Genomic DNA, 20,187 nt, shown 5'->3' with positions numbered 1-20,187 from the left:
AGGGGAAAGGTGCTAAAAATATTACAGGGCTGTATGCTGTGTCTCTCCTCTTAAATAAGCAAGGATAGAAACATTGAGTGCTATTTTCCTTTTAGAGCTAATCTTTCTGGAGAAGGAGAAGGTGGTATAGAAGAAATTCTGCAAACAAAACTGTATTTTTTTGACCGTGTTTGCTCAAATAGGGGACTTTGATGCAGCAGAGCGTTAGCAAGAGTTGTTTTAGTGTTGGGTTTATCTGATTATTATTTTAAAAATATTTATTTGTAGACCCTGGAGTCACTTTGTTTTTTTTCCTGTGTGGTCCAAAGGCAGCAGCACAGGCATCTTTGAGAACCAAGTGCAGTGAGATAAGCATTAACCAAGAGAGAATCAGAGCCCTGTGACGGCTGGGGAGGGCAGGAGGTCCCCAGGTGTTCTGACACCTGTGCAGCAGCCTCTGTGGCATCCTTCCCAAATCCAGCCACTGTTTGCAGCCACCTGAGAGCAGACAGAGAAGGAAGGGGAAATCCTGGGTAGGCAGAAGATAATTGTTTGGATAGGGAGATTTGGGTTTGGTGTGCCTGTGGGGAATAAATGCCCATTTATTACATGCCCATCCTTTGCAGGGCTGGGAGGAGTGAGGTTTGGTGTGTGCCACTCTGTGCAGCCACAGTGGGCTGAGCTCAGGGATTTGAGAGCTGTGAACCAGCCCCTGATGCTGGGCATGGGCTGGGATGGGGCTGGGGCTGCCCCAGGGCTGTGCTGGGAACAGCAGGAACAGAGCAGCTCAATGGCCCGGCCCTGGGCCAGGGCTGAGCAGGAACAATGTGCCCGAACAGGTTTGTGCTCCCTTCCCTGCCATCCTGGAGATGAGATAATGCAGGAACCCAGAGGCTTTGCCAGCGAGGTTTCCTTGCTCTGCCCCTGGTGAGCAGGAGGAGCTGTCTCGGTGAAAAGCTGGTGAAAAGCAAACCCTTGGAGCTCGAGGAATGGCATGGTTGAGCTCCAGTGAGGGTGATGGGTGCCATCCCCAGGGCTTGGCTGCTGCCTGCACAAGCACCCTGTGCCAGGAGCTGCTGTGAGCACCACAACTGCTCAGGCCCTTCATGTTCTCCTCCACCTCTGAATTTCTCTGCATCTTTGCTAGTTAGTTTGGACAGAATGGGTTAAGACCACTGATTTAACCAGAAGTGTGCTTTTTCCCCTCCTTTTCCATGGATATAATGTATTCGATGCGTAGCTTAGTGTGCCACAAATCCAAGTCTTCTAGGTCTTAATTGTTTTGTTCGTGCAAAAATAGGAAATAAACCCGAGGTCTTCTGCTCTTTGTGGTGCTTGTGAGTATTTGAACATGTGGCCAAAGTTTATTTTTCTGGTGGGCAGGTGCAGCCCAGGTGCCTGTAGTGCCATGGTGACACTGCCCCAGGCTCACACGGGATGAGCTCTGTGAGATCCAGCACAGGCTTTTTTTCAGAAGGCCAAGTCCTTCTTTATAGACTTATTTTTACCATCAGATAAATTTCTTCTGGGCAAGATCCACCAGTAGCTGTGGATCTGGTGGTTTTGGTGAGCAGGGAATGCCAGCAGAAGAGCTGGCATGGATTAATTCCATGGCTTTATCCTGCTCAAAGCTGGATAAAAAGTGGAAATAAAATTTGGAAAGGTGTTCTGCTGTATTACTTTATTTTTATTTTTTTTTTAACTGCTGTGCCTTGATACCGTTCCCCAGTGCATAATGTTCTTCTGACAAGGAAAGCCAGTATCAGGGTACCTCAAAGGGGCTGCTTAGTTTCTGGGTGGGTGTTGCTATGAAAACTGTATTTTCTATCTCTAACTTAAAGATGGAGATGTTGAAGGAACTCTCCTCTCCCCAAAATTGTCATTCTCTGTCCAGTCTAAGGTTTCCAGTGTATAACATTGATGAAAAGGAATTCTGCATCACATTCTTTCCTCCAAAATATGCAGATTTATTTCTTTTAAGGTAGATGTTTGTATTACTTCTTGTTTGAGCATTCCAGACAAGACTTAGACTTCTTCAACTTTTGACATCAGCAAATAGTTATTTTTAACAAAAAAAAAAAAAAGGGAAGTGTGGATTCTGATGTAATCATGTGACTTCAGGAAACAAGGTTCTTATGAAAAACACAAAATGCTGTGAGAATTTGCAGTGCTCAGGGTTATCCCATTGTTCAGCAGAAAATGAAGTAAAGCCTTCTATTCCCAACCCCCTTTCCAGAGATGCTGCCCTATCCCTTGGTGTCCATCTTATTGCAAGAGATATTTAGGCTGTGTGGCTTCTGGTGGTTTTGTTTTTCTGGTATGGGCTCTTTATTATGATTTATATGGTGAAATATTTTTCTCCTTGCATGGTGAAATTTGTGGCCTTGAGGCTCTCAGGTGCTCCCTGAGTTGTGTGAAGATGGTCTCTTGTGGAAGCCTTGTATTCTTTAGGCATTTTAAAACCAAGAGAGCCTTGCTGCTGTTGTGGCATGAATCAATGCCAATGGAAATTGCCATGTAAACCTAAACAGCTAAGCTGCATGGGAGCTTCTTTTCCCCCAACCCTTTGGTTCTTTGCATTTCTTTTTCTGGGCTGGTTGGGGGTTTTTTTAGCTTTTTTTTTCTGACAGTCTATCACAGGAGGCCTGGTGGCTTGCTGTCTGTGCTCTTGCCAACCTGCCTTCTGCAAAAGTAAAAAAGTGCCTTTCCATCTTGGAGCAGGAGGAGAGCTTGGAGAAGCACAAATACTCTGATAGTACAAAAATGAGGTTCCTGTGCTGCTTGTGGCTGTGGGACAGGAATTAGGGGACTTGCTTGGGTGCCTCAGAGCTCACTGAAGCTGAAAACCAGGCTCATGCAAGTCCTCTGTTGCTTAACCTTCCTTGGGTAAGCCCTGCCAGCTGACTCTGGAGTTATTTAAAACCTGCCTGGACGTGCAGCCTGCTCCAGGTGAGCCTCCTTCTGCAGTGGGGTTGGACTGAGAGATCTCCAGAGCTCCCTTCCCAGCACAGCTGCTCTGTGATTCTGTGCACATCTGGAAAACAAAAATGTCTCAGAGGACAACTCTCCCACTGCAAGCAAAGCCAGAGTATTTCTCTACAACGTGGGAGATATTTATCCTGTGACTAAGCAGAAAAGCTAAGAGATGGAAAAGGTCCTATTAGATCATCTCGTCCACCTCCCTGCTGGAGAGCAGCTTTTCTCCCTGGTGTGTATTTATTAATAGGCTGCTGGGCAGACAGGAGTGGTTTGCTCAGGTCACTGTGGAGCAGCAGCAGGGTCCTGTGCAGGTGAGGGACTCTGCACGCACCTGACTCAACCTGCACGTGCACAAGTTGCTTGCAGCAATAGAATTTTGGAGCAGAAGGGCCAAAAGCTCTCAACTTGACGTTCTTGGTGTGTTTTGAGCCTCCCCCTTAACTTGCTGTCAGTTTGTGCAGGCATGAACTTGTCTTTTTATAGCATTCTAGGAATAAGCTAATTTTACTTTGTTTATGATGGAGTAGGTGGCTTGAAAACTAATAATAATAGGGGGGAGGAAAAAATAGCCTTTTGGAAAGGAGAGGTCAGCCAGCTGGACCTCTGCACAGCTGGCCATGATCTAGGACAGTGGTGTGCCAAGGCTCCCAGAGGAGATGTCAGAGAGGTGCAGGTGGAAATGCAATTGCCATGACAAACAGAGCAGGGCTGCAGAGTCAGGCCAGAGCTTGGGGACCATCAGCACTGCTTGGTTTATTACTGCTTAGTAACCATGGCACGGTGCACATGGATTGGGTTTGGTTTCACATTCCCCAATTGCAGCTCAGAGCGCTTGGGTTGAGTGTTGAGAATAAAGGGACAAATTCTGTGCTTAAATACATCAGGCAAGAGCTAGAGCATGTGCTCTGGTAGGGAATGGGAGCAGGAATTTCCTATCCAGGCATGTGCTGAACTGCCTTCTGCTGAGGCTGTGCTGGGTTTTGCACTTAGGATCACTCCGGAGGTGTCTCCTGGTCAACACCAGTGTGAGATCAATAGTTAAGGTTAAGGATTAGAACTGTTCTGTGGTGCAGGTGACATCTTTTTGTAGGTGGTGGTACTTGGTTGGGCCCCAGGGGCTGTTCTGCAGGATCTGAAGATCCATTTCCTGACACCACAGTACATTCTGTGTGGTTTTTGGAAGTGTTATGGGACATCTCTTGGCTGAGCAATTGCTCTGTGGCATGGGGAGAAGCTCTCCCAGATCCATGGAGGATGTTTCATGGTACAGGCAGTGTCCCTGGCACCACTGGTCTTTCTCTTGGCTTGTCCTCTGGAAGTGACAGTATCACAGATGACATTTTCTGGGAAGACTTCCAACACTTGTAAAGAGCTCCGACATGGGCTTTGCCTCCCTTCCCTCCACCAGACATCTCAAGGGAGGAGGGAGCTGGAGCAGGGCACAGTGCACACAGGGAGCAAATCTGGCTTACTATTTAATTTAGAGAGAACTTGGCCTAAAGATGTAAAAAGGAATTGCAAGTGCTGTCTGGACACCACCTCTCCTCATCAATTAGCAGCATTAAACTCTCAGCAGGGAGGATTAATTAGAAAACTGAGATCTTTCTATCATGACAGCCTTCTGGTTTCCATTGAAATGCAGCCGGAGGACTGGAAAGGCTTCTGTATTTTGTTTTGATATGCAGGCATATGTTTCTTTCCATCCTGGAAATTAATTCTATCTGTCTGTAATGGAGCTGTGGGAATCAATATTGAGCTGAACTGTTTCTCCAGAGCTTTCTCCTAAAAGTAGTTGCCTGCTTCCCCACTGTGCCTAATAAGTGACCTGATTTCAGCACTGCTGAGCAGCTGGTCTGCCAGTTCAGAGGTGTTGTGCAGCTGCCCTGATGGTGCAAGGCTGGTTCATGGTCTCTCAAGGGTGATGGGCTTCTCTTTTCTCAAAGTCTCCAAGTCAGACTTCCTCTGAGCTGGACAAAATGCCCACAGTGACTTTCCATTGCTCCATACCAGGCTGGACATCGTAGGAGAGGAAATTACTCATCCCACTGCCTCCTCTGCAGACTGCTCTTGCCCTTGGTGAGCTGTCATGCTCTCAGTCTCAAGTTCTGCAATGCCCTGAGCTGGGTTTAGAGGCAAGATGTGCCTTTTCCTCAGTGTCATCATCTTTTGTCCCCTGCACCAGGCTTGGGGAATAGAGTGAGTGCAGCATCAGGAAGCTGCTGCCTGGCACTGGGGGAGCAGGGCATCACTCTTGGGTGATGGCACAGCTTGGGCAACTCTTCTGGAGGAGAAGCTGCCTTGTGTGCACTGCAGCAAGCAGCAGCTGTGCTCAGGCTCTGCAGAGCCACAGCTTTGTGAAAATTGGGTGGGGAAGGGCTGGCAGGAGAGGCAGGGCAGAGCTGGGAGGCCCCGAGTGCTCTGAGCTTTGGGCACTGCTTGTGCTCTGCAGGCTGTGGGGCTCTGTGTGCTCAGTCTGGTTCCTGCACTGTTGATGGCTCAGTTTTTACTGGGAAGGCAAGTGCACTTGAGTTCGTGTGATACTGCAGGTCCAGAGGATGAGGACAAAGCCTCTGTGCCATCTGCCCCACGTTTGTTTCATAACCCCAGCACCACCCCACTGATGGCAGGCATGAGCCAGCAGGGTCCTGGGGCTGTGCAGAAACCTAGTTCTTCTGCCCAAAACCACAGCTGGCTTTTCATCTTTGCTTGCCACTAGGCACTCACTGAGCTCTGCTTTCTCCTATTGGGTTTTATCTTTTTCCCTTCTGTCAGAATTGGGATTAAGTGCATGGGAGATGGAATTTTGTGTTTGGACTCAGATGTTTATTCTTATCTATGTTACAGCAAGTGCTACAGCACTTGTAGCTAACAAGCTAAAAATGGTGATCTACCTTTCTTGTTGAAAGGTCTTTTAAGACCTAATTGCCCAATTAAGAGCTAACACCTAAATTATTTTCACTTTTGACCCAATGACCAAACACCTGTGACCTGCAGTGTGGCATTTTCCATCCAATTACGAAAGTACCACCTATACCCGTGAAGAAGAAAGAAAACCTCTGCTCTAAAACCTCCATCTTGCCTTATTATATTCTAAAACCCCAAATTCCAAGCCCTTTACTATGTGATATTACACACATCTATTCAACCTACACACCAGTGATTCTAGTTCTATCATTCAGTTTTGGAAGCCTTCTCCAAAGCCTAAGGTCAACAGCAGTGTTCTTTTGAGGGGGTCAGTGCCTGACAGCACAGAAAGTTCAAAACTCCCACTTTTAAAGGTTCCAACATCTCCCACTGGAGAAATCTCAATCCAGGGTTGCATGGCAGAAGTGGCAGGAGCAAGGAAAGGAGCTGCCAAAATTGGTAGTGGCTATTGCAGTCCTGGTCTCCCCCTGAGCTGTGGAGGTTGTGCTCCTTACCCACAGAGAAGGAGCAAATCAAGCAGGCAGCTGCTGAGAGAGCAGAGTGTGGTCAATTAATCCTGAGCCCTCAGCTTCACAGTCAATCAGAAAGTCTTGTTGGGATCAATAAAATCCAGCCAGGCTGTGAGGATGAGGCTGTGCCTTGTTAAAGAGGAAGCTGTGCAGGGGGATGGCTGTGAGGGACTATTGATCATGGCAGGCTGAGGGGAAATGCTGGATTTCAAAGGCTGGTGGGATGGCTCCTGGGATGTACAGGTGTGTTATCCTCTGGGTTACTAGGGGGTGTTGCAAAGGAGAGAAAGGGGGTCAGAGATGAGGTGGGGTGAGTGTGGGAGTTGGCCTCATCCTGCCACGATGTCATGCCAAAGCCATGGGCTGGATCTCCCTCCTTCCCAGTCCAGAGCTTGGTCACTGATTGTTAAAATCCCTGTTGGATCAGCCATGAGGTTGGTTGTGCATTTGATGCTCTTAGATGCTGAAGCTTCAGAGGCAGGGTTGGTTTCTGCCTGCCATTATCCTCATGGAGGACTGGGCATCCCAGTCTGGTGCAGATTCCAGCTCTCAGGTCAGGTCCTCCATGGCACAGCCCTGGATTTGGTGTAAGGTTTCATGCATGGACACTCTTTGTTTCTGATACCAGATGATTTTCTCCCAATTGCTTTTCCCAGGAAAGATTTTCTTCTGAGACAAAGACTTTTCTGATGGCTTATTTCACCTGAATACACTATCTAGCTTATTTACTCTTTTACTATCTATTCCTCCTTTTTGGTTTCTGTTCCTTCTCATTTTATTTATTTTCCCAGAAAAATGGAAGAAAGAGGCCTGAAGCTTCACTTTTCCAAATACATGGTTTTGCTTTAATTTCCCTCCCACAAAATCTTCGGTCATTTGAGAAGAAAGACAAAAACAAGGCAATGAAAACCTGCAGGAGGAAGAAATGACAACGTTCTTCTGCATTGTTTTTTATATTATATGTAGGAAATACCTTCCCTTTGCTGTGTTCACTTAGAGGGCAATGTTCATTGGAATCAGAGAGTTTCTGTAGGTGCAACTGGTACAGGGTTCCCCTCTGATTCATAAGTGCACAGAGAACTATCTCAGGGCAGAATTTTGCCCTGTGAAAGGGAAAATGATGCAGGACAGTGCTCTCCCCTAGCTGCAGCTCTTTATCCTCACAGGCGGGGCTGTGTGTGTGTCAATCTTGGCTCAGCTTCATCTGGGGAGGTGAATGTTCAGGCTTGCAGGAGATGAGGCTCCTTTAGACTTGGTCACTTCAGTGCCTGGTTTGGAAACTTGGATTTAGGCACAGTGGGACTGAGGTGGGCTTTGTGGTGTAATCAGGGTGTCTGCAAATTGGTTCGTCTCCACCAATTGCTGGGGGAGAGGTGGTTCCTGTGTAGAAAATGTGAATTCAGAAGAGACACAATTCTGTGCTGTGCAGACCCTGGTAGAAATAAAAACCCAAACAGGTGGGGAACATATGTGTTCTCTGGATGCTTGCTTTGTTTGACCTGTTACATGTAAAATAAATTAATTCTGACCTGATGGGGCTGTGTTGTCTGACCTTTGCTGATCGTCCTTTCTAATCATTTTGATTTACTTCTTTGTTTTATTGTTCCAGAAGTTTGAGATCTGTATGGAAAATCAAAGCTATTTAATATGCCAGTATATATTACTGATTACTGCACTGACTTCAGTAAAGGGAATATCACTGCAAAGCAAGAAAAGGGACTGAGAAAAATGCCAATACCTAAAGGGGTTACAAGAGAGCTGAAGAGGGACTTCCTAGATGAACATGGAGTAATAGGACAAGGGGGAATGGCCTTAACCTGAAGGAGGAGAGATTTAGATTGGGTATTAGGAAGAAAATCCTTCCTGTGAGGCCCTGACACAGGGTGCCCAGTGAAGCTGTGGCTGCCCCTGGATCCCTGAAAGTGTCCAAGACCAGGCTGGATGAGGCTTGGAGCACCCTGGGATAGTGGAAAGTGTCCCTGCTGATGGCTGGGGTTTGGAACTAGAAGATCTTTAAAATCCTTTCCTACCCACACCACTCTGATAACTTACTGGAGTGTGCTGTCTGGAACATTTCATTTATAAAGTCTTTTCTGAGAAGAGGATTTGTTTTAAGCTCTCAATGGCTTCTTTAAAGGGCTGTCATGGATGTTAACAGCAGGACTCAGGCTGGTTCTAAACCTCTTATTCTCAGTACACATCATGCTAGAACAAGCAGGATGGCTCAGGAGGTTTTTTCCAGAAGCAGCTGTCAAGTGCAGCTGCCCTGGCTGGGTCACTGACTGAAGGAATCCTCCACTGAACATGATGGCTTATAAACACACCTCTCTTCTCCCAGCAACAGGTGTTGTGAGAAAGATCCTTTACAATTTTGGGGTGTCATGGCCAAAACTGGGGAGAAGAAGCCTCAATGATGGGTACAGATACAGAATTGCTTGTTGGGTTTCGTGGGCTGGCTGCTTCCATGAACTTTGCTGATCTGTGCATGTCACTTCCACTTAGCAGCCTGAGGAGGGGAGGTTTTATTTTCCTCATCCTGGCTTGTGAACTTTGTCCCTTGAGCTGTGTGGGGAGATACACCTGCAGACCTGGCCTGGTTACACACTTGTCTGCAGAAAGTTCATCCCAGCTGCATGCTCATAAACATGGAATCAGGGAACCATTTAAAACTCTTAACTTCAGAGTCCAACTAGAACTGCCAAGTCCTTGACCAAACTGTGTCCCCTAAGTGCTACATCTACAGAGATGCACAGTCTTAAATTGCTATTTTTTAACTTCCCTTGCATGGTCTATCCTTTGGGTAACCTGGGTGGAAGATGCCACGAGGGCAGGGTCTTATGTGTGTGAAGTGGCACCAAAATTTGGCTGTTCTTTTGTGTATACCAGAATATGGATCCAAGTTCCAGGGCAGTTATAAGTACAGCAGGTTGAATGTTCTGTAGTGTCTAGAGAAAACGATAAGGATGAGGTTGGGATGATCAGAGAAAACCTGTAATATTCCAACCACTCTCCCTTTGCCTTTGAATCCCTCTTTGCCAAGCCTGCAGGCTGCCTGAGCTATCAGCACACATACATTTGTGTTCTCACCATTAAAACAATCTCATTTGCTTTGCTGTTGTTTTTAACACTACCCCAGAGCTGGCCTCTGAAGCTTTTTGAAAATAACATTTACAATAATATTTTTAACAGTTCCGTAGTATACAGAACTCCAGTGCTCTGGCAGGACTCCCGGAAACTTGCTGAAAGTTAATGTGGTCAGCTCTTAAAAAGGAGAGATTTTTTCCGCTTGACTCTTGCTTGTTAAACTCTCTGAGCCCAACATGTTCCCTGCTGCTTGAAAAAACAAGGAAAGTCCCAATTTTAGCAATGCTAGTTTGAGTAGCTTTCCAGCCGAGCCCTATTTCAGGGGCAACTGTGGCTTATTATTTTTTTTTCTGCAGTGGTGTGTCCCTACACCTTCAAACCGAAGTGCTAAGTGGTGCTCAGGCAGGAATAAGTAGGTGCTGCTTTCCCTGGAAGCCTGGGGATGATAAACTGCAGAGGGAGATGCTCCTTGTGCTGCAGTAGTGGCAAGACATGCTGACTTGAAGTCTGTGTTCTATGGTGGATGCTGAGCCTCTGCAGGGTAAGAACAATCCTTTTTGGGGTAGGTGAGACTGTAAATTCCATATATCAAGAGTAGACTGCTGGTAACTCCAGCTCTCAGTGCTGGACTGCACTCTTTCTGCTTTCCTAACCTTCATCCTACATAATTCCTCAGACTAAATCTCCTGGTCAATTTGTTTTGTCTTCCCTTACACCCAGGAGAAAATCACACTTCTCCATCCTCTCCTCCCCTACTTTGCTTTCTGTAACTTAGATCCACAGAGGCAAGAGTCAAGGATGCACAGATATGTCATAGTTGAACTGTTGTCTCCCTTGAGCTCAGTCTAGCTTAAATCCCTTCCCAGGAGAAAAAAAAAGGAAAAACTGGGATTAATTTTCAAAGTGGATTAATAACCTTGCATATATCTCTCGTGTAGGTACTCATACCCTGCACTCATGGAGCTGTAATGAAATTGAGCTGCTCTCTCTGCAGAGTTCAGCTCAGGCAAACCAAAACTGCTTTTCCCCATAGATGAGAGCATCTGTACTGGGCTTTCCTGCAGGTGAAGTGGCTTCCAGCAGTTCCCTGAGCAGACACAGCACTTGCCTGCACAACACAAACCTGGAATACATTGCCCCAGCATCCGTGGGATGAGCTTGCTGAGCTCTCACTGCTTGGCAGGTGCTTACTAAATTCAAGCAGATTTACAGAGTTCTGTGGGCTATGGGAGTGGTGCAGTGGCCATTGGGAGCCCAGTTTCAGATGTTCACTGGTTTTGTGTCCCAAACTGCCAGCACTGATCAGGGAGCTTAGTGGGAGGAGAAGCTACTTGGAACAGCATGGATAGGAAAAGAATTTTTTCCTTTCTTTTTTTTTTTTCCCCTCTTATTTTTCCCCCCTCTCTGTTTTTTAAGAGACATAATAATAGGACAGAATTTGTACTAGAAACAGGAATTTGTCCTTCTGTAACAGGAAGCTGCTGGTATGTATTTTTGGGAAGCCACGGAAATGGCCAGTGTTTGCAGTTCAGTTTGAAGGCTGGCTGTACTCAGCATTGAAGGATTTTCTGCTAAAACAGAAAACCCTTTTCTCTTGTGTATCAGTGGAGATTTCCTGCCCTGTGTGCAGGGGCTGCTTTGCTCCTGAGGGCTGGGCAGTGGGGTCTCAGGGTTTTGCTGTGGCAGAGGTGATGGAGAACAGCACAGGGGAGAGCTCTGCTGATGGAAAAGGTCACCTGTTTTTTCCAGGGCTCGTTTGCACAGTTCCTGTAGGTGCTTGTTTTTGTGACTAGATATGGTTTGGAAAGGTCTGGAAAGTCTCCAGAGAGACATTAGAAAAATCTATTACTCTGATAGAGTTAACCTGGGCTGTCCCAGGAATTTACAGTGAATCCAGTCTGCCTGTGGCCCTCAGTGCAAACTATGCACTCAGCTTAATTCCTGGAAGTGTCACAGCAGTTTTAAAAGCAAAAGTGAAGGTTTGGGCTGTTTCCTGCTCTTGTTATAATCAGATGGAATTTTTACCCTGTGTTCTTGCTGGTTTTCTGCTCCCTCTTGATTCAGCATTGCACAGACTGACCAGTTCCTTCTCAAGGTAGGATTTTTAACCATTCAAGCTGTTTGCTTGCTTCCTTGCCTCCCCCTTGGTCTTGAAAATGGGCAGAGCAGAGTTGCTGGTGGTCCTGGGCTCTCAGGCTGAGTGGTGCTGTCCTGGGAGGAAGCTGCAGCAGCAGAAGGAATGACATTTTTGGGGACACAGGGACGTCTCTACCTCTGCTGCTCTTATCACCTTCCCTTCCTGCTCGTCTATCCCAGAATAGGCTGGATAAATATCCCTCACCAGAGCTGCAGAAAATCATTTTAATCCACGCTTGGGACCATTGCTGGTTCTCTTCAGATTTGTAGCTGTGTTTTGGTTTGACCAAGCCAGGAAGTTTTCCAAGTGCCTTTTCCTACCGTTTCTGACCAGTGCCTCATATTTAACACTCCAAGATCTGTGTCAGTGTCCTGGAGCACATGGCTCTCATTGACTGCAGGACTGCAATGTCTTACTCCCTGTGCATGACTGATCAAGTTCTTGAGTGTTTCTCCCTTTTCTTGTGCTATCAAACAGGTTTATGACCAAGAACTGAGGGCTTACAAGGAGCCAAAATGGAATTTCATGTTGTCTTCTATCATAGTGACCTTTAAAAGGTGCCCATCTTTAGGTGGATTTTGCCTTTGTTCAGTCTAAAATGAGGCTTTTCATTAGTGAGCAGGACAGGCTCCACTGGGCTCAGCCCTGCTTTAGTTTCCTGGTGGCCAAAAAACCCCCAAAAATCTTACTGGGTACAGGAGTTTGGCTGAATGCAGGGTGGGAAGTCACTGAGCCCATTTCTGTTCTGGTGTTAAGGGCAGAAGCTCTGGGAGGGCTCCTAGGGACTCACCTGCCATGAGGGATGGATGGGGCAGTCACTGCTGCTGAGAGCTGCCTGCACTCAGCTTTTTTCCCCTACAATCAGAGGGAAGCTGGTCCAGCCTTGGGGAACCTTGACTGCTGTTTGGAAGGCCTAAACTTAGGTTTCTGCTTTGGTTCAGGACTGCTTTTCCATGTCCTGCTGTCAGTCTGTTTCCCAAGTGAGTGTTATCCCACAGGGATGCTGTGGAATCTGAAGTGCTAAAGATGCTATTGCTTTAGGGCTACATTGATCATGTGAAAACACATTAAAAATATCACATACTTCAAATGTTCTGCTCTTAGGGAGGTGCAAGTTTACTCCAAGATTTTAAAGCCATGAAGTTCCCAGGTTTGTGGTGTGTTACCTTTGGTGTGGTCTCCATTCCTAACTAAAGGTTCTTCTCTTTCCTCCTTCCCAGGGAATGGTGGGGAGAGACTTTGTGCAAAGTGGTCCATGACCCTGTTGTCATGTCAGAATTAATCTGTAACCTCTGTGTATGTTTGTTACAGGGTGGATGCTTGAGAGAGGAGGATAAGGCACAAGAGTCTGGGACCAGTGGAATGGAGGCCTGATGTAGATGGAAAGATGGGTAAGAACTGGATTTCCCCTGGAGCAATTCATTTTCTGCAGCCTGTTCATTTTGGTTGGGACCACAAAGCGTGGCAACAGACTGGAGGACACTGCTAAGATGCTCTGACTATGATACTGTTTTCTAATTTATATTTAGCATTTCAGTGGTGCCAAAATTGGACAAATGTTCTTATTCTGAGTTTGATCTGGTGGGTCATGTTCTGGGTGAAGTCTCTTCCCAAGTGTGCCTTGTATTTCTCTGCAGAATGTCTTCATTCTCTGTAGATCTTCTCCTAAGGAATTTTCTGTTTCAAACAAAGCTTGAATATACTGCTTTTCTATTTGGTGGCCTGGATTATTTCCACCTTCTCCCTCTTCTGCTGAAATAGTTGTGTATCAAATGCTCTGTGGTGCTGAGGGCAACTTTTTTAAGGTGGGAATTATTTATAGTTCTGGAGGTACATAATGATTTTGATCTTATCACTGTAGATGAGGACTTTCTCCTGAAGAAAATTATGTCAGCAATTGAGACCACTTGGAATTGCTTAAATGGCTTCCTGAGCTGGTGACCCAGGAAAGGAGGAAAGGTTTTGGGAGAGTCCTGGTTGAAGCTGAGTGCTTTATTTATACAAATTCACCCAAAACTTTCTCAACCCCCTGCCATAGACCGGGACACCTTCCACTATCCCAGGCTGCTCCAAGCCCCATCCAGCCTGGCCCTGGACACTTCCAGGGATCCCGGGGTAGCCACAGCTTCTCTGGGCACCCTGTGCCAGGGTCTGACCACCCTCACAGGGAAGAATTTCTTCCCAATATCTCATGTAAATCTTCTCTCTGCCAGTTTGAAGCCATCCCCTGTTGTTCCTGTCACTAACTACCCTCATAAAAAGCGTTGTACAAATGTGATTCAGAATTTGGTAGTGTTTGAATTGAGAAAATGAAAAGTGTGAAGCCACTGTCACGCCTTAAATGTTTATTCTCTCCTATGGAGAAAGGAGAAGAGCAGTATTTGCCCTATCCTGGATTTATGTGCTGTCTTTGCTCTTTCTCTAGAAGAGATTTTGTGGGAAGGGGACTAATTTAAAGCTAGGTTAAAAAAAAAAGGGAAGTCCAGATTGGTTTCTTCAATATAAAGAATGACAAATTTCAGTTTAAAATCCCTGGTGACTAACCCCAAAAATTTTTTAGAAACATTTTCACGTTGAAAGCAAAAGTCACTGCTTTGTCAAGACAATGTGGGTTATTTTAACAAGGAAAGCTCAGATTTGCCCTGAGCACTAGCAGGGTAGGAGCTGCTGGCTCTAGCCCAGTCCTCAGGAGATTATCAACTATCTCTGTACAAGAAATCACCAAATTGACAGAACCTGCTCAAGGTGCCTTCAGCCTGCAAATGTAACATTGCTGCACCTGGGCAGCATTAACTGTGGGAGTTCTGTAGTGAAGAGAGGCACTGTGGCTATTTTTTGGGAATGGGAGCTGAATTAATAGAATCTTTTGCAGATTTGGAGTTCTAACACTTTTGTGTGGATGGAGGGTGCTGTGCATGCCCCCTCACCGAGATGTCATTGCTGTGGCATACATAATGATTTTCATCTTATCACTATAGATAAGAACTTTCTCCTGAAGAAAATTGTCAGCAATTGGGACCACTTGGAAATGCTTAAATGGCTTCCTGAGCTGGTGACCCAAGAAAGGAGAAAAGATCTTGGAGGAATCCTGGTTGAAGCTGAGTGCTTTATTTGCACAAATTCGCCCAAGACTCTTCAGGGATGGCTGAAATGATGCCTTAAAGAAGGAAAAAAAAAAAAAAAATATATGTGTGGGAATACCAGTAAATTTAGGGTTTATTTGCCACAGGTGGGGTTAGATCTGCCAGGATGTATCCAGATGGGATCATGTTGTGATCCCAGTCTGGTCTGTGGCTCAGCTGCCAGGATGAGATGGGTGAAGTGTTGTGTGTCCCTGAGTGGTGTTTCAGTTAAAGAATCACTGCAACAGCTTTGCTGATGCACAGGAGTTTGGGCTGTTTTAAGGGTTTATTAGTTTCACTTGTCTCCCTCTTCCTTTTATATGTTTTACTCCATGCATTGGGATGAGGGAGCATTTTCAAGGGAAGTGCAGGGGATTTGCAGCCACAGCATTAATTTTCTTCTGGAAAAGACTACAGAGATGTGTCGGATGAGGTGATCTCTGACAGTCTGTACCTTTTTTTCTTTTTTTTTCTTTTTTTATCTGGTGTCCTATTTATAGTCTGTTCAGTGTCCCAGCGTTCAGCACAGGACTGTTCACTCCTAGACATGTTCTAGGGAAGTTGCATGACCTTGCCTGGCGACCACAAGACGGGAAGTGGGGACTTCTGGCGTCTCTGTGATGCAGTGCTTGGACCAGCCCTGTGCAGCTGGAGTATCCCAGGGCTGGTGCAGTGTCTCTGCATGGGCCAGCTTGGGACCAGCCTAAATCCTTGGCACTGAGTCTTTTTATTCATCTTCAAGTCCGTTTCCATCTGCAGTCTCTCCTCAAGAGTCTAAGACTTTGTAATTTGATCAAACTGATGCCTGGAAAGGCTGACCTGGAACAGAGACTAGGCAGAGCAAAAGGAATAAAATAGGTATTTATTGAAAGGATACACCTTGGACAGTGCAAGTGCCTGGCAGGAGCTACACCCAAGTCCAATCCAAGAGTGCTTATGACACCTTTAAAGGTGTCCATATCTCCAGTGCAAGACAGTGGAAAAACCATGGCCAGTAAGTATTAAAAATTGCTGTGTTTAAACATGACATTGCAGTAAAAGTAATACTAAAAAGACCTGCAGAACTTGGTACAAAAAGCACCAGCTTGTTTGTTGCTTAACTCTTTCTTTTAGTTTTAAAAATGGCTTAATTATTCTCAATTGTAGTTATGAAATGCTGTCTGCATGCATGTGTTTCTTTCTGATGGTAAAAACTCCAGGAAGGCTGGTCTGTTCTGCTCAGTGTGCATCCATACAACTCAAAGGTTCAGGTCTGTAGTGCTTTGCTGGAGTGAGTGTGACTTTTGCTGCAGCAGAAAGGTCATCTGAGGTGTGGGAGATGGGACAATGATATTGTTTATAGTATTGACTCGATAAAGAATGTGTGATTGCAGGCTGGGCTGGCAGAAGGCACAGCTTGCTGAAGGCTTCTTGAACAGCCATAGTGTGGCCAATTCAGCCCAGTTTCTTGGGTTTTTGCGGGGCTGCTGAAAGAGAGAGAACTGCTGGAGCTGGTGGGGGCAGAACAGACCCTATCCCATGGATGTCTCAGCTCTCCCTTGCCTTGCTTTCCTCATTCCTCAGCTTTTGCTCTTCACTTCCTTATTGCTCTGTTTTTTCTCTTTGTATGCTGAGAGCTATTAAGGAAAAATTAATTCATGTTGACTTGCAGCACTTTATATTATAATAACATTTATCAGGCTTTCTAGCTCAGGTTTTGTTATCTTTGAGAGGTGTCTGAGTTAAAAAGGTGCCCATGGTCTCCTTCTCCCTTTCCTGGAACTGCACCCATTGTACCCAAGGCTCAAATTTAGGGTGTCCTGGGCACGTGGGGAATGTGGGATTGGACCTGCATCACATCTGGGATGTTGCAGCTGTTGCTGCAGCAGGTTAGAAGTTCATGGGCTCTGGGCTGAGGCTCTGAGTGCTGGAAGTTGCTGGGCTGGGAGGGAGAATGAGTTCTTTATGATCCCTCAAATAACCTTCAAAGGTATTGGAGCCAGTCAAGGGAAATAACTTGCCAGTTACATTTCTTTGCTGGGTAAACATTTTTTTCCTTTCAAGTGTGCTCAAGAGAGAGGTACAGGTTGTGGGGAGAGGTAATATCTTTTATTAGACCAAATGATAGAGGTGGAAAAAACCAGGCTGCCTTTCAGGCACATAAGCCCTTCTTCAGAAGGAGTAAGTTTTAAGCTTAGCAGGGAAACTGCTGGAATAATCGGCCCAAGTTTAATTCAATTAAGTTAATCCATTAGAGGAAAATTAGTGTTTGTGGAGCAAAGGGCAGAGCTAGCAAAAAAGTTGTGAAAGTTTCTTGTGGGATGAGAAACCTGGTACCTTTGAAGTGGTGAGGAGTAGCAGAGCTACAGGCATGCAAAAATTTTCTTAAATGTGGTTGGTTATGCTTTATAAGGGTCTAGCCCCTGCTTGCAGCTCTCTTAGACTAACTTTAATTTGCAGTAGCAAACGAGAAATGAGGGGTTTGTCACGAGCAGTGGTAGGTTTATGGAAGGAAGAAGAATGACTGTCAGGATGTCTCATGGGCTGTACCTGGGGGAAAACTGGCTTCTTAGCTGGGCTTTGTCACCCTCCAAGCGTGTGGGGATGTACAGGGAACCGGTGGTGACAGTTGTGCCCAGGGATGTGGCTGTGGAGGAGAGCAGTGTGTGCAGAGCCTGGGAAAGCTCTGCCAATGGCTCTGATCCTGTGGAATTTTACTTGTGCTGTCAGGGATGGCTATTTTGGGAGTGGAGGCTTGTGGTGAACCACAGATGTAACCTTGCTTTCCCTGCCCTGAGCTAAACCCAACACCTTTTGGATCCCAAGCCCTTTTCCATTGCAGAATTCCCTGGTCAGCCGCTGGGGGAGGGAACATCAGCATTGTGCCACGGCGCTTTGCAGCTCATCAGGAGAAATTTCTTGTTTGATTTGTGGCCTAACCACTGAAACTTCTACGTGTGCTAAAACTTGCCATCCCAAATGCTTTGGTTTTGGTGTTTGCAGGGTACTGATCACTTGGAGTTTTAAGGGCATCACTCTCACCTCTGTTAAACTGAGGTGCAGTCCCAGTAGCTTTGCCTTTGCTTTTGGTTTTTCCTGGGGAAATTCAGAGGGCAGTTCAAGTCCTTCGTGATCTCACCCTGGCTCTCAAACAGGTTCTGCCATGTGAATTTATGTGCTGTTTTCTCATTCTTAATTTCTCATTGCTTAATTGGAGTCCTAGCATGTCTAGATTACATTGGGGGTGTTTAGTTGTTTGTGTGCCATGAGTATTTTGGGGACTGGTTTGGTCTTGTCATTGCTGATTTGATTTAGTTAGATATGTGATACACTTTTATAATTTTTAAAAAGAGCTGGTTTAGCTTTTTTTTAAAGATATTTTTGCTTTCCCCTCCAAGCACATTTCTGAGCTCTGCTTTCTCTACTCTTTTGCAGGGGGATGTAAAAGGAAGGGTTGTTTTTGATCTCAACACAGTCTCCAATTTGGCTATGCAATCTTCCCAATAGCTGTGCAGGTCACCTGAGGGGTAAAGGGGGAATAGGAGGCAGGAGCTTGTCTCTGCCCCCAAGAAAAGGGGTGTGTGGGATAGTGTTAACTGTGCCCTGAACCCACAGATGTTGTGTTGGGCACTTGATGTGGTGGACATCTGCAGCTGTCAAAAGCCTCTGAGGGGTTTGGTTTTGTTTCTTTTCACAAAGCAGTTACTGACTGTGCTATAGAAGTGGAATTAAAAATCTGAACCAATGTCATTTATGGAGAGTGAGAGTTGAGCAGTGATTTGTCAGGTTGAAGATTAATCATATCCTCTACCTGGTGTACCCTTTAGCATCATAATTCTCTGAGAAGAGGAAAAGTGCTTACAAGAACCCCCAGCACATCACAGCACTGGTTTTCTATGTGAGTTTGTGTGTCCTGAGCTCAAGACATCAGTGAGCAAACTCCTGCCAAGAGCTTCAGCATTTTAGGATGTCTTTCCTCATTTCCTCCTGTATAATTGCTCTGCTTGACCTGCTGGGCTGTGCCCTGCCCTTGAGTCCTGCACAGGAGTGACCTTGGCATCCCTTGGGTGGGGTTGCAGGAGGGAGAAGGGCAGCAGGATCCAGCTGCTGGTGAGCCTTTGCTGACTTGCAAAGGGAACGTGCTCCACTGGTGTCTGCTGCACTGCACTCTGCTCTGGAGGAGGCTAATTGGATAATTTTTCTCTTTATCAGACTCTGGACACGGCTCCAGACAGTGGCAAAATGCTTTGTGCATGTGGGTTGGATTTATGGGGAGGTTTGTCTGGATCTCACCAGGTGGGTGCAGGCAGCACTCTGCTTGCCACAGATCGTTCACAGACAGCTCTTCCTGAGGGGATGAATTGCACAACAGTGTTTGTAGCTGCCTGTCAGGGTGTCTGGGTCCCCTCTTGGCTCGTGTGGGGGATTTTATCATGGTCCAGTTCAGGCTCCTGAGCCTCTGGCTCACTGGGCTCCTTCCTAGTATTGATTGGGACAGTCAGTGATGGCATTGACTTACTAATTGATCCCTTCTGTTAAGAATCAGAATAATTTAGTTTAGAAAAGACCCTTGAGATCATCAAGTCTGTGCTGGCTTGCTACCTTGGTCCCTTGGTGTTTGTGCACAGCCTGAATGCTGGTGGCTGTACCTGCCTGTTCATGGTGTTTGCAGGTACTGAAGAAACACAAGGTCGGGTTTTTTTGTCTCTAACCTTTTCCCCTCCTCTGGCTTTTGGAGAAAAGGCAGCATTTATCTTCACAAGCAGGTTCTTGGACACGTGCTCTCACATGGGTGAGTGTTGTCCTGTTCCCTGGACCAGGAGTGGCCTGGCCTGGTCTGACCCTGACCTTCTGGGAGGGCAGTGGGCAACCCAGGTGGCTGCTGGTCTGATAGATGTGGACTTCCACTGGAACACATGGGCCAAGTTTGCTGTTACCCCCTGCTCCCACAGCAAACAGACATGAAAAGGTGCTTTGGCTGCTGAGCATTATGTGCTTCTTTGATCTTTCTTCTTGATTAAAAAATAAAAAGAAACCCACTGGAAAGAGCTGCAGAAATGAAGTATCACTCTAGTAGCACAAGCTGTGTGTTTCCATTTACTTAATTGAAGAAAGGTTAAAAGGAGATAAAGTCAGTCTTGAGTACCTAGAGAAGATGGGGAGTGTCTGTTAACAGAGGGGTCTCCAAGATACAGGGGTATCAAGATCTAATGAATAGAATACAAAGCAAGCTGTCTTCTCAAACTGGAATTGAGATTTTTGTTGCAAAGAGGCATTACTGGAGTAAGTGCATGAACTCTTCCAGCTAAGGCTCTCTGAAGAGGCTGTTTTGTGTGATTCCAAGTCAAAGCTGGGATGTGGAAGCTGCTAAATGAATTGCTGTGCACTTGTGTACAGCCAGGAGGGCCAGATCAAGTTAAGTCCTCTCTGAATTTAAGCTCCTTTAACGTGCTTAGCTCTGGCTGCAGACTCG

General features: G+C 46.0%; 1 protein-coding gene across 8 annotated transcripts in view; it reads left to right on the top strand.

Annotated features, from left to right (window-relative positions):
• LOC106851598 (mitogen-activated protein kinase kinase kinase 3-like) overlaps positions 1-20,187 on the top strand; it is a 75,338-nt gene that overhangs the window by 8,346 nt on the left and 46,805 nt on the right. For 4 of the 8 annotated variants that reach the window (XM_014873702.2, XM_088156447.1, XM_014873701.2 and 1 more), the window contains exon 2: positions 12,925-13,004. In XM_014873702.2, the coding sequence (XP_014729188.1) occupies positions 13,001-13,004 (4 nt within the window). In that variant the 5' untranslated portion in view covers positions 12,925-13,000. Of the gene's footprint in view, positions 1-9,834; positions 10,018-12,924; positions 13,005-15,341; positions 15,730-20,187 lie in introns of those variants that run through there. The other 4 variants (XM_088156279.1, XM_088156196.1, XM_088156105.1 and 1 more) reach the window with 4 other exon arrangements.

This window comes from Sturnus vulgaris, chromosome 1 (assembly GCF_052056855.1).
Source record: "Sturnus vulgaris isolate bStuVul1 chromosome 1, bStuVul1.hap1, whole genome shotgun sequence".
In the NCBI taxonomy this organism is placed as follows: domain Eukaryota; kingdom Metazoa; phylum Chordata; class Aves; order Passeriformes; family Sturnidae; genus Sturnus; species Sturnus vulgaris.
Note: the sequence above shows the minus strand (reverse complement) of the source record. Positions and strands in the feature narration are given on the sequence as shown.